Source organism: Phaethon lepturus, unplaced genomic scaffold (assembly GCF_000687285.1).
Source record: "Phaethon lepturus isolate BGI_N335 unplaced genomic scaffold, ASM68728v1 scaffold2311, whole genome shotgun sequence".
Taxonomy (NCBI): Eukaryota; Metazoa; Chordata; class Aves; order Phaethontiformes; family Phaethontidae; genus Phaethon; species Phaethon lepturus.
The window spans coordinates 17505-31440 of NW_010519616.1; the positions used below are offsets into that span (position 1 = coordinate 17505).

Sequence of the window (13936 nt, forward strand, 5' to 3'; positions counted from 1 at the left end):
AGTTCAGCACCAGATTAAAATTTTTAGCTTTTGCTGACTTTCTTTCAACAATATTTCCAACAAAGAATCTTACTTAAATGTTTCTCAGTCTAAAATTAGATCCAGCAGCTCTGTTCTAGTTTCTTATCACAAGCAAGTTACATTACCCCTTAAATTCTATTTCACTTTAGTGAACAAGAAATTGTGACGTACAACGAACTGCATTACAGTGAAGATATTAAGCAGTCCTGATTTTTTAGTGATGAACAGCCCCACATAGCAATCAGCATTTATACTGGTTTGCAGGTTTTTATCCCATAGAGTTTTGTAGATCAAACGATACATCTATGTTCACGCTATAGGAAATTTAAGGTGATTTAATTTAATCCTCTCGTAACATCACCAGATAACAGTATCTCTACCAAGATAATTTGGAAAATGAAGGAGGACAGTCTTGCAGTGGAGGACTGAGCAAGAGTTTATGAGATCCGTTTCCACTTCTGTCTCATGTGACCTTGACTCAAATGTCATCCAGCTTCAGGTTTCCTTAATTTCTCTGTGGTAGCAGGAAGTTAATATTTGTAAGGACAGGAGACTTCTGAACAAAGATGCTAATGTGCTAATTTAATTCTATAGGTCTGGTTTATTTTTTGTTTTCATTCATAACTACCTGCAGATGGGCAATCAAGTTTCAAACACGAACACAGAAAAATACTGAGAAGAAAGGCAGAGTTAAGATTGTGCAGCAATTATAACAAGCAAAAGAGTCCTACTATACATTTATCCTAAATGTTTGGTCTTCAAATACAAGTGGTACAAAGCATTCATTCTTTTAGCCTGTTTAAATTCTTTTGTTGGCAGAACAAAATCTTCAATTCACAAGACACTCATCTATGGATAAACTGTGTTACATCTTGTTTGAATGAACACCATTTGGCTGCAGTTAAATATTTCCTCTTGCTCATACAATGCCAATCACATATGGTAAATCAAAATTGAAAGTAAAATAGGTTTTAAGCCCTAGAAAAACTGTATGATGATGGCTTTGCCACAGTGAGTATTTACATTTAGCATTAAATATACAGAACAAATGTATTTTCATGGAAAAGACATCTCTGAACAGCTCTGTCATATATGCTACATACATATACATATTTATATATAACTATACACACAGGGCATGGATATACACATACACATATGCATGCACCGCACAAGTTAACAGAAGTTACAGGCTACACTAGTATGAAATATAAAGTTACCAGTAATTTTCATACCAGAGACAACACATATATAACATAAGAATAAACACAGTAACCACTGTGAAAGCAAAATTATGCTGAAGGAATATAATGTCTTGGCTGATTATTGTAGTTTATAACAACTGCAGAACAGTAAGTTATTTGGTTGTTATTTGAAGAAATTCACTTTTTTTTCTTCCCCTTCAAAAAAACAGGTGATCACTGTTTTATCTACAAATTGAAGTAAGCTACAAATGCAAGAATGAGCATGTTTGTTGGCAATGACTATTATAGTCAGAGTATGAGTAGTCTTTGTATTCAAGTTAACAGACTGGGAGTTATTAAACAAATGAATTCTTCCTTGTACTGAGTCTCACGTCACTCCTAATTAGCCAGCATGCAGCAACAAGAGAACTCACAGAGCCAACTCTAGCTACAAAGTTGTGCCCAAGAGAAGGTGACCTGCTAAAGCCAGAAATTCTGTTATGTATTATTATTGAGGAATACCAGATGAGCGGATTTCTGTGGAGCTGGCACTCAGCGGTGGCTCACAACCTCAGACACACCAAAGCTGATTGCATGCAGCCAGACCCACCTCTACTGTACCTCCCTCTGCGTCCCACAGAGCTCCCTCGCACCCCGCGGCGGGTATACTGCATGTTCACCATCCCAGCATGCAGAGGGTTAGTCCTACTGACACATCTCTGTTCCTTTACTTTCATTCCATTTTCCTATTTTCTTCTCTATGCTGCTTTTTCTTATCATTTTTCCCTAGTAGAATTCCCCCATAGTATTAATGCACAACACTGCTTTTTGCTGGAAAGTCATTGCTGTTAAGTATTGAGAAAATTGCTGAAAATGCTTGAGATGTTTGTTATCCCTCCACCATTTCTGCACTAACCCAGACCCTGGGAAGTAACACTATCAATGTTATCAGCGGGTCAGCACATCCAACAGCCACTTATCTCATGCTTTTTAAAACTTATCAAATAACAATAATAACAAACCAAAACAGGTCAGAGCTCCTATCAGTGATTTTTGCATTCACCATTTCAAAACCTTTAACAAAACAAGTGTGTTAGTGTTTGATTTAATGGAATCAAGAAACAACTGAACTATAGTGCAAATAGCGACTACAGTAATGTTCTTGCATAATACTGTTAATTGTGTTAATCTAATTCTTGCAAAGCCCATCCTTGTGTGGGGTTTTGCCTAATGGGGTTTATGGGAAGCTTTTGTCCATCTGTTCTTCCATTGCCCGTATTGCAGTACTTTCTCCTATTCTTCATGAAGACAAAATTTCACTTCCCTGCTTTTCCCTTTATTTCTTTACTCCTAGTTTTTCTGCGTCTTCCTCTCAATGTAAAACCATCTCTTGTCAGCGTAGGCTCCACCTATATTATCAGTTTCCTTTGACCTTACTCCCAGATACCACCAAACTGTGCACCTTCTCCATTTGCAAATGCAAGTGTGATTTCACTTACCTTTCATTATGGAATGTACACTGCTTTGCCCCGTCCTCCAGTGTACACACGGCATGTTAAAGGCTTTCACTTCGACTGGTGCAATGTGAGAATGATGCTGTTTTGTCTTTCAAGAAAATGGCTAAATGCTGGGAGAGGTGTCTGTACGTATCTTCCACAAAGCTGAAGTACTTACTTGTACTAATATTCACTTTACAGATAGACACACAGAAACAGTTGACTTGGCTATTAAAGTGAAACTAAGAAATGGCATTTCCATTGTAAACTGATCCTTTTAATAATTTAGAACTAGGTTGGCTTTCTGATGAAAAAGTTCTGTTGGAAGTGTCCTCTACTCTCTTTCCTCAATATGTGTATCCATACAAGCATCACCAAAAAAGCCCACTTTTATTTTGCTTCCAAATTTATGATACACAAATATGTGTACAGATTAACAACTTCATACAACATGCATTGCTATGCTGAAAAGCATAAAAAATTCAAAATGGGAAATAGAAAGGAGGCTTCCCAAAAGTAACGCACTCTAGCTCCTTGCAGGTTTTGAAACATACTTAATTATCAGAGCAAATCCTGATGGATGTTAATGTTAATGTAAATAGTTATGGACTATGTTTCAGAGAGCTCTTTTTCTAAACACACCAGTCCTTCCCAGTTCCAGAACTTCCTTGAGAAGAGAGGAGAAAAAGAAGTTGGAGAATACTTCTCACATGCTATGCAATTTTGACTAGATTTTAGATTAATTTTCAAGTAGAAGGACACTACCACCCTGGAAGCCCACCTAAGAAACCAGAGCCGACTCAAATTTTCTGGTATACAAGAAAATAGAATATTTCTCCTTGATTCTCCCTATTAAAAACAAAGGCATGTATGTGGGATCTGTGGAACGAGCTGACTGAACAGAGCAGGCCGACATCCAGTGCTTACCATGTCTCAAGAAAACTTCCTAGTGCAACTCCCAGTCCTGTCAGGAAAGGGACCTTTATTAGCGGCTCTGTTGAAGTGAAGAGGTTTTCATCTTTGGGAAGCTTTAAGAATATCAGTGGGCAAATTGCCCTTTCCCTCCAAACTAAGGAAATTCGGGTCATGCAACTGGACGGGATCAACCACAACATCAACAAGCAACCTCTCAATACACAGCTAGTTCAGGAAGATCTATAGAACATCAGCTTCCCCACAAAATTACCCTTCCAAACATTGCAGAACCCTATATCAAGCTGAAAGCCTGTAGTACAGGATTAAAAAAAAGAGTTAGAGGAAATCGAGCATTACCAATTTCCCACCTCCTTACATGGGAACTTGTTAAATAAAGCTTTAGAGGACAATAATCAGTGGGCCATACCCCACAGTACAGGAAAGGGCTAAAAAACAAAATCAGACCCAGCAGTCCTTTCCAATTTTTTGTTCTCTATGTCACCTTCCTTACGTGCTTCCGACACTGGCAGTATGCTGTTTGTTCAGCTGAGCAATGCATGATTTTCCAGCATCTCCCAGTTTTGGCAAGGTGATTGCTGTGCACAAATACAGGCACGGCCTCCACATCTCACGGCTTCGCTGCTGTGCTTGCTGACATGAAAAAGCTGCCTAACTTCAGAAAGATCACAAGGGTGTGGAGTTTCCCAGCCTACGTGGAATCTTCTTGAATAACCAAGCAAGTGGAAGGTTTTCCTGAGAGCAGCTCAAGCAACATCCCTAGTCGCAACATTTTTTTCTATAGCTGAATTCTAGTCCTTAAAATGCCTCCTCTATGAAGGATCTGAATTCCCTCCCAGCACTAAAAACATGTTTCGTCTTTGAATGAAGGGATGGACCTGCACTGAGAACACCGCTTCCCCTCTTTCCATGGAAATCTGGCAGATGTAAGCAGCAGATTGCCCTAAGAAATGGGGAAGAGAGAAAATGACAAACCTACATTACTGTGCAGTCTTTCCTCCTTCAAGAGGCACCATTGCCTTCTAGATGGTATTTAGCTGGACCTTGCTTTGTTTAAAGAAAGTCTAATAAGAAGAATAATAGGCATATTGCTTGACCCTAAGGCTCTGTCATGTTTTAAAGGAGAGGGAAGGAAGAGAGGAACTCTTCTCCCTTGTTTAAGCTAATTAAGGCAAAGTCAGGGGAAACAGCAGAAAGAACACTAGTACTGTGGGTCTTCTTTGGCTTGTCATTTTGGCAATTCCCAATCAAGTTCAGGCTACCTATCTGGAAGGGCGAGATGCATCTTGTAAAACCTTTCACTTGAAGGTCACTAAAAAGATGCAGTCCATTACAGAAGGAATCATGCAGAGTTGCTGCAGCAGCTGATTTACCTCTTCAAAAGCACCACTGCCACCTTAATTGAAGGCTCTTGTTCAGGGTATTATCCAGATTCAAGAACAGTGGACAGAGAGAAATAGCTATACCCTGGGATCAGACACTTTTCCAAAACGGGGGCAGAGCAACTTGACCTAGAACCTAGAAAAACAACAGATTTACTACAGGCTGGAGGAGCTTCTCTTTGTTTCTAAGATCTATATAAATTCAAAAAGCTATAGTGCAATCATTTAGTCTGTTATTGTAATTACAAAGCTAATCAAGGGCTTTGGAGTTAACAATAGCATTAGGGCACACAATCAAATAGTGAAATGGAATGAAAGATAGAAAATGCAGATTGTTAGAAAACTAACAGTAACTGTCAAACTTCAGAACACAAAAGCCATGGCATGGAGTTAAGAGAATTGCAATAGAAACCTCAGTGAGAAGTTCTAAAGTTAAAAGCATTTAGTTTTGCACTTAGTGTGCCAGCATCCACTGTTTGCCATAGCATCCATACTTTTTGTTTTAATGTTAGAGAATGAAAGATGGTTGGAAATTTTAGACCACTTTCTGAATATCTCTAGTTGAACTCACAGACATGTTTGTATTTAAGATTTAGATCCTACTGAAGCATGATAGTTTCTTACATTGTACTCACTTTGTTATGAGTCTGTACAACTGAAAGAAATAACAGGTCAAGTAAAATATGCAATAATACTTAAAACAGATGTTGATGTAAATTCCAGTGGAAAGAAAATATTTGTTTCGATGTATGCACTTTCTTAGAGCTTATTTTTCTTATATTGTGCAACTACTGTATTTAAAAGCAGAGACTATTAAGAATGGATTTGTTCAGAAAACAGTAAGAAGTGGTTCCATGAAAGTCTGTCAAAGAACTGAATGTCCTGACTTTTAAAAATTTGTGCTGCTTCACAGGACACAAAAAATCACCAACTATATGGGGAAGAGAAGAGGAGACTCTCTGACCTTTTTTCTCACTCTCAATATGAATTTCATTGTATTGATGCAGTCCAAATTATATAAACTTTTGAGCCAATTCTGTACTATTTCAAAAGGAAAAGAACACTCTTCAACCTTTGAAATATTATATATCAAAACACTCATTCGGCTCGGTGCTTCAAAAACAAAGTCAGAGGGTTGGGAAAAATTGTTAGTTGCTTTTAAACCTTTTAATTTCAGCTCTTGTATTTGTTTTCCTACTGATGTGATCAAGAAGCTGTTGTGCCCAGGAGAAATGCATCCTGTAGTCACAGGGCTGAAACAAACTGCTATTTTATAGGGTTAGAGATCTGGATTATGATTTCTATTCCAGGTTAACAGACTTACATGATTTTCTGTTGGAAATTTTCAGTGGCTGAATCTGCACTTCTGGTCTTCTTAGTGCAAATCTCCTATAAAATGGGAGGTGGTAGACAAAAGACACAAACTCCTCAGTTTTCATGACAAGTTTGGGATTAATAAACACTTAACATCATGAGACTATTACAAAATATCCAGAAGATTTTAGAAGAAATTACCTTAAACCAATGCAATCTATTCACAATCTAAAAAAATTAAATTGTCAGCCTCAAATTTTTGTACGCTCTCCAAAACCTGCTGCAGTTCTTATTCCTGCATAGTACATCAGTGTGAATACAGATACTGATGTGCTATTTTCCATATGTTTTTTCTTTCAATCTGGATCAGTGTTATCCTATCAGTTTTTGTCATTATTAATTCTAGCCAGACAAATAAGGAAATCCAAAGTATTTCAGCAACAGGTTTCCAAGTTCAGTCGTCTTGCTGCAAATGTAGGTTTATCATACCCATGTAATCTATGAGCATTACATATGACAACTATGCTAACTTAACAACTCGGCAAATAAGTGTCTTCTCTTACTACAAAAAATAATGAAATTATGCTTCTCAGTAGCTCACCTCTCCTGGAAATGCTTTGAAGGGATCAAGCCTGCTCTGGGATTGGCATCACCTTCGTGTTTGGCCTGCCACCAGGTTGCATCATCCTGGCTCATGATCTGAAGGACATCTCCTTTTCTGAAAGCAAGTCCAGCTTCTTTACAAGGAATTGCTTTATCCTCATTAGGATCATAGTCAAATAGGGCTCTGATAAACATCTGAAACAAACCGGGTTTTATCTTTAGAATCAAAATATTCAATGTAATCCAAAGGTATCTCCCTCTTTTGCTTTTACTGTTCAAAACCGTTCAACTAAATGTAAAGCAATAAACATTTACTGCTGTAAAACATCCTTATGGATGTCTAACATTAGAAGTTCGTATGGGAATGTTAAATTCATTGCTTCTGCAACTGCAATCCCAATGTAGTAAAGTCTCTACGATCCAAGGCAAATAGGACTTTGCAGGTGAATAGCGTGCCCGTATGGAGAACAGAAGAGAAGATACTTTTGAACGAAGGTGCTATCAAGTATCTTCTACCTAGTCCATGATGGAAGAAAAGGACTACTTGGAAGCAAGCCAGGTCCTCACGGAAGACGGAAGATTACAAGATTACCTATGTCAACTTCACAGCTGTAGACTTAGGGCTTAAGAACCATGTTACAGTCACTTGTAAACCCAGCATGTGAGTATTGAAGCATACAGTGCGCTATACATTGTTACATTACAAAAACAGAGTCCGGAGGCATAAAACACATTCTGTCACCCAAACAAACAATATATATCCTCAGCATAACAGTTACTGCAATAGATTCTGAAACAGTCTTGCCCACCTTGCCTTCTTTCACTGGCATTTCTTCTTTCACACTGGGTATAATTTTAAATGTAATTGCTCCTTGAGACTGAGCCTGCGAACATTTGAAAAGAAAATGCACTGAGAATTAAGCTGTACATTTCAAAGAAACCTTAAAAGGAAAAGAAATTCAAATTAATTTAAAAATAATCAAATACAATGAATCTATCCTCTCCCAAGCATGACCCGTGGAGGTCGAAAGCTTCACCATACCAAACCTTGCAGCGCAAAGATTAAAATGCCCATTTGAAATGCTCAGTTTTATTTGCTTCACTGGTGGGCAGAGATGGACTGTTAAAAACTGGGACCTGCATGTTTCAGAGGTCCCACTTCTGCACTGAAAGCAGGAGCAAACGCTACAGCTAAAATGTATACATATTAGGAGCAACTGCTGGACTCCTGGCACAGTTTGGACATCCCTGGAAAAATCCAACTAACATTTCATTTTTCAAAAAAAAAAATGATAGAAAAATTCAAACAGGCTTGTGCCATATTTATCATATAAAACTATCGGGGGGGATTTATTCTTTTGGCAACTTTAAGAAACTAGAAAAGAAAAACATATTTGAATAGACTACGTGTACTAAATGGAAAAAAAGCCCTCCACTATAAATCTTAAAACAAGTTAGCCGTCATCAACCACCTCATCCATTCATCTTTCCCGATATCCCACTTAAAGTGTGTCTGGCTGCATTTCACTTATTAACCACAATATATTCCCACTGCCTCAGTGACATTTGTCTATTGAGGGAAGTGCTAATCAGCTGGAGCCTCTGCTACTATTGCATGCGGCCGACAAGTTTCATAAAACTAGCAGAGTGCAAGACAGCCAACGATTTAAGCAAAATGGAAACAGGCCTGTCCACTACCAAGCGAGACATACTTCTGCCGGCGTGTCTGCAATCCAAGAGCTCACTGTTTGACAAGCAGCAGCCAAGTTCTTACTTCACCAGCCGTAGGACTGGAATCAATAATTCTGTTACTTTTGAAACAAGCTCTAACTAGCTTTTCATGTTTATATTGTACCTCAAGGAGGTAAATGGGGAAATTGTTCACACCTTTTCTAGTGCTATTGTGTTTCTAGAGATTTTTAAATATTAATTTTTACAGGAAAATATGTTTCTGTAGGGAACACAAAACCATAAAGCAAGTATGAATATCATCGGGCTAACGCTTGTAATGAATCATCTCAGTTATTGAACCAAACTGTGGGACAGCCACTCAATTGAGCAGGACAGCAAGGTATTTATGCATATAGAATTGCCTACACCATGAATATAAACAGCTGTCATGACCATCATTGGTTTCTTTGATGTAAAAATATCAAATACTTCTGAAAAAGTCTAAATTATTTCATCTGCAATAGTGCTCCATAAGTGAGTAATTAGTCTGGCTTTAGAGATTGTGTCGTTCAGAAGAGTACAAACATAATCATATATATGGCTATTTATTGCAAATCCATATAAAAATATTATCTTAATATACCAATTACTCTATCAAGTAAATGTATTATGAATTAATTTTCACATGGAGTTAACATGTTATTAATGGATACATTTAAAATAGTTTGAATTCAACAGATCGTGGTGTGCCTTAAAAAATGTAGATTATACATTGAGGTCTGCAACATTCTACAACATATTTACAGCCATATTACCATCATTAACTCTTTACAAGTAATCTGTAATTGCATATGTATGTAATGCATGGAAAATCATTCTTTAAGAGAAAGGAAATAGAGGAAGAAAAGGCATTATTTGCAGAATATACTTTTTCTAGGAAATACACCAGAAATCCTAAGTCCAACTACTTTTTCTTGACTCCCTAAACTAATTTTAAAATGTTTGGTATTTACCAAAATGTGTATTATTTCTTCAGGTTTTTTATCATCTACAGGAATCCCATTGACTTCCCTCAGTTCATCACCAACATGAATAAGACCTACAGAAGACAAAGAGGAGTTGTTAACCTGTAGCTATGTATTATGCAAAAAATGCCATTAACATTCAGCTTTTTTCTGCCTTGTTCATGTACTTTAAGCTCTAACTTAAAAGCAGGAATATATGGTGAATACAACAGCTACCGTCCTCACAGATAAGTTTGAGATGGTTGGTTTACTCACCTCCCTTCCTTCCTCCTGAAAATTAGTACCATTTCTCTATGACTTTTCCAGACTTATATGCAGATGTTTGAAAAATGTCTGTGCCAATTCTTTTTCTACTCATACTACTTTCTTATTGCTACACAGCTGCAAGTACTGCAAAGATGACTTGGGCTGTGAGTGCTAATTTGTGGCACAAATGCTTGGTAATTTAACAATGTATATATCTAGATTTACTCCAATACACCATCTAAGTGTGAAACACAGCTGTCTAGATTCCCTTCAGTGAAAAGAGGCACTTTAGGGTACAATTCAGGACCTCTTGTTTGAGTTTTTGCCGACTTTGTGCACCCCAAACGAAACTGGCAGGCAAGGAATGTGCTGGTATTTGGAGAATTACCAGCTGAAACTCCAAATGGACATCCTAATATAAAATAATGCAACTATCCCGAGTTCCTCCATCAGCAGGTTGTAATCGTGGCATATCCCATCATTTCTAAGTAGATGTCTTCAATCGGAAACAAATCATGATACAACAAAAAAAAGAGAAAACCTGGTGTCGGCTAACTCAAAGATACCTGGCTGCAACTGAATTGGGGAAAAAATTCAACACGAATACTTTCAGCAGTATTGCAATATCACTTTGGAAAACTGTCCGCACCCAAAATACTTCTGTTTGTGATAGTGATGGATTTAATTTCTACAAAATATGTCATTTTATCTCATCTTGTTCCGAGTTCTAGAACTTGAATGGCTAGTGCCCAGCAGCAACACCTTACCACTTCTATCTGCAGCTCCTCCACGCATTATCCTGGCCACCACAATTGCACCAGTATGTTCATCCCGTTTAATAGTAGCTCCCTTAGGTAAAAAAAAAGAAAAAAAAAGTTATTTGGTTAATCTCACCATGATTTTAATTCCCTACACTAAAAAACATTTGTTATGTAAAACTGCAAAAAGCTGATATCATATCAATATGTGAATAAGCCAGAAACGATACTTGCTCATGAAAGGAATGTACAAAATACGTTGCTTTATCATCGTTCTCTTAAAATGTGACTTCCATTCAGAAGTAACTCATGCATTCTGTATGTACACAGCTTTGAAAAAAAAGGACAAACAATGGAAAAAGTTTACTTTTCAACTTAATGTTGACTGCAGTGTACCTTACTTGAGTCTGCTGCTAAAACTGTACTAAACTACTGCTGGAAATTGAAAAATTATTGTTCCAACATTAAAAGAGGCCACATGACATACTAGGGGTACAAAGAGTTTTATCTGTGTTCGTAATCGTTGCACTTTACACTCAGAACTGCCTGTACACCCGCTGATCATAATTTTGCTTCACAGTGTTATCAACAAACACACACGAATTTGAGAAACGCCGCTGCACGTCAGGGCTCACCTGGGAGACTGGCGGGACAGAAACGCAGAGGAGGGGAACATTTCCCGGCTTAGCCAGGGCCGTTTTCATACATGACACAAACACAGCACAAGGCATTCGAGTCAAATGACATCATGTAGTTAAATTTCCAGTGAACAGCTGTCTAGATGAGGAAAAATGCCCGTGTAACGAGAACCGCGAGGGCGCGCTGGAAAGAGGCGCAAGGTGACGGGGAAGCAGCAGGCAGCAGCAGGCACGAGGGAGAAGGGAAGGGACGCGGAGGCACGGAGCCGCTGCCTGACTCCTCTCAGGCAGATGGGGAGGAGCGAGGGGGGAAATGCTGGCCCTGCTCTGGAAGACAGAATCCACAAAATTACGAAGGGGATTTTAGCTAGATAAGTTGTACTGTATAATCACCTCCAAAAACGTTATTTGATCCAGTGGTTTTTTTTTTTAAAAACACCACGAAAAACGCACCTCCTGGCCAACAGCTTTTTATCTGTACGTGATTATTTTGTGATGTTAATGCTATTAGTTACCTGCAGCAGCTCTAACTTTGTCAATCAACAGAGATGTTTAGGACTCTGGCAGGTAAGTCAATTTTCTGAAAATTTCCATTATTTGTGATTAGTGAATGAAGAATATTACTTCACCTCTGAGCACAAGACAGTGCTACCTGCACTCTGCCATCACTGGTTAGAATTGCCTTCCATCAGAGAAGTGTTGTGCTTGAAGTAAGGTACATAATTACTTTATAAAGTCCCTTGAATAATTAAATTGTTTTTATAGCTACCTTTCTGTATTTTTTTAGATTGAACATGAACATCATGTTTATCACGACTTCAGTTTTTAAGCGTTTCATGAACATGAAGCTGAAATATGTACAAATGAATAACGGGGAAAGATAGAAATACAACACAAGACATGAAGACAAAAAAGGGAGATTAATTTATAATTTTTTTATAAGCAAGTGGCATTTATTGCAAGTAGAGAAAAATGAAAACAGTCATCACACAATATTCTCTTTGGCTGAGACTTTAACAGTAGCCAGCACTCCACAGCAAAATTGATATGCTGTGTTTGTGTGTTTTATTTTACATGTTAAAATATTAGCATGAAATTCTATCCACAAGCAAAGTAATTCTGCAATTTGCCAGCCTTATTCTTATGTGTTGTTTATAATTGTATCAGTAAGCATTTGTTTGTATTACAGTTTCAAATGAGTCTGAGAGTTTCAAAAAAGATAAAGATTTAGGTGCAGCTAATCTCACTTTAAAAACTCACGATTAGACTTCTGTGCAAAAAGAATTGCATACCATTGGGAAAATATTTAACAATTAAGCATTAAGCATTAACCCCTCTAGCCTATATCTCAATATTAAGTTCCGACCTTGCAGCAACAGCAATTAATTTTAAGTTTATTATTAATAATAAGTATCTGGAAAGTTACATCTGTTTAAAAGTACAAAATGTCTTCTTTCTGAATATATCCATCAAAAATACAAAAGCAACATTAGGATGCTAGAGCCAAATATAAATACAGGAAATTTCCACTATATTGTCAATATAAAACAGAGAATCTCCTAATTAATCATGGGCACACCTGAACAGAAAGGCTTTATGCCTTTTACCTAGAAGTCAACACTATAAAATGCCACCGAATGCAAAAGGCAAGGGATGACTGACAGCCTTCCACCGTGATCAGCCAGCTACCCCAGCCCAGCGCCGATGTCTGAAAAGGGGTACTCCACTTCACTTCGCCTTGTTTTTAGACAGACCCTAGGAAAAAAACTTGTGTGCGATTGAACACCACAGTATTGACCCAGACAGCGTCTGGAAGCAACAATAAGGCTCTCGTGCAAGTGCAACAGTCATTTCATGCTCTATGTGATTACCACTACCGGCACAAAATGAATTTTCCTAGCTCAGATTAACCGATTTGAAAGATACCCCAGCAAAGATAACAGGTAAACTGGAATTTTCAAACAGCACAAAAGCAAGTTCGTAATACAGGGAAACCATTTAACCCCAGTTAGCTCCCTGTCAATAACTCCTCTATGGCAAACTCAAAGTGAATGGGCAGGTCCATGAAAAGCACTATTTGAGAGTTTATGTATTTTTCCTGTATCTATAGTACACAAAGAAAAAAAAGTGTTCCTTAAATTTGCCTTCCCTCTCAATTTAGAACACTTAAAAAGAAATCATCAAACACAAGTGGATTTCTTTTCAAAAACCCAAAGAGCTGATTTTCTGAAAAAGCAGCTTCTCTCATACTGCTGCCAGCCCCGCTTAAACTATGAGGTATATATAATCTGGCAAGAATTTCTCCTTATGAGATGTTCAGCTCCAGTACTTTCGGTTACATGTGCAGCGCAGCTCCTCATTTAGAGCTTTAAAAATGGAAGAAGGTTAGACTGGACCTTGAGAGCTGGAAAATATTTTCAGTGTTGCTAGCCAAAAGTGTAAGTTACCCTAAATGAGACATATACAGATGTAATAGCATAGCTCAGTTTAAAATACTTTTGAAGGGAAAAATAAGGAGTTTGGGAGCCATATGGTGATCAGACTGAGAAAATGTTTAAAGGTATACCATGCAAAAGCACTAAAAGTAATACAAGCTCCTTCAGCAAGGCTCTTTCACTGGATTTTGGGTTGGTGTTTTTTTGGTTTTGGGTTGTTTTATTTTTTC

General features: G+C 37.8%; 1 protein-coding gene across 1 annotated transcript in view; it reads right to left on the reverse strand.

Annotated features, from left to right (window-relative positions):
• LOC104616143 (MAGUK p55 subfamily member 7-like) overlaps positions 1–13936 on the reverse strand; it is a gene marked incomplete at its 3' end in the record, with an annotated part of 40426 nt that overhangs the window by 12457 nt on the left and 14033 nt on the right. Inside the window, exons 3-7 of the mRNA XM_010297094.1 lie at positions 10643–10724; positions 9618–9703; positions 7743–7817; positions 6932–7128; positions 6341–6405 (exon numbers count right to left, since the gene is read on the reverse strand). Coding sequence (XP_010295396.1) covers positions 6341–6405; positions 6932–7128; positions 7743–7817; positions 9618–9703; positions 10643–10724 — 505 coding nt within the window. The remainder of the gene's footprint in view (positions 1–6340; positions 6406–6931; positions 7129–7742; positions 7818–9617; positions 9704–10642; positions 10725–13936) is intronic.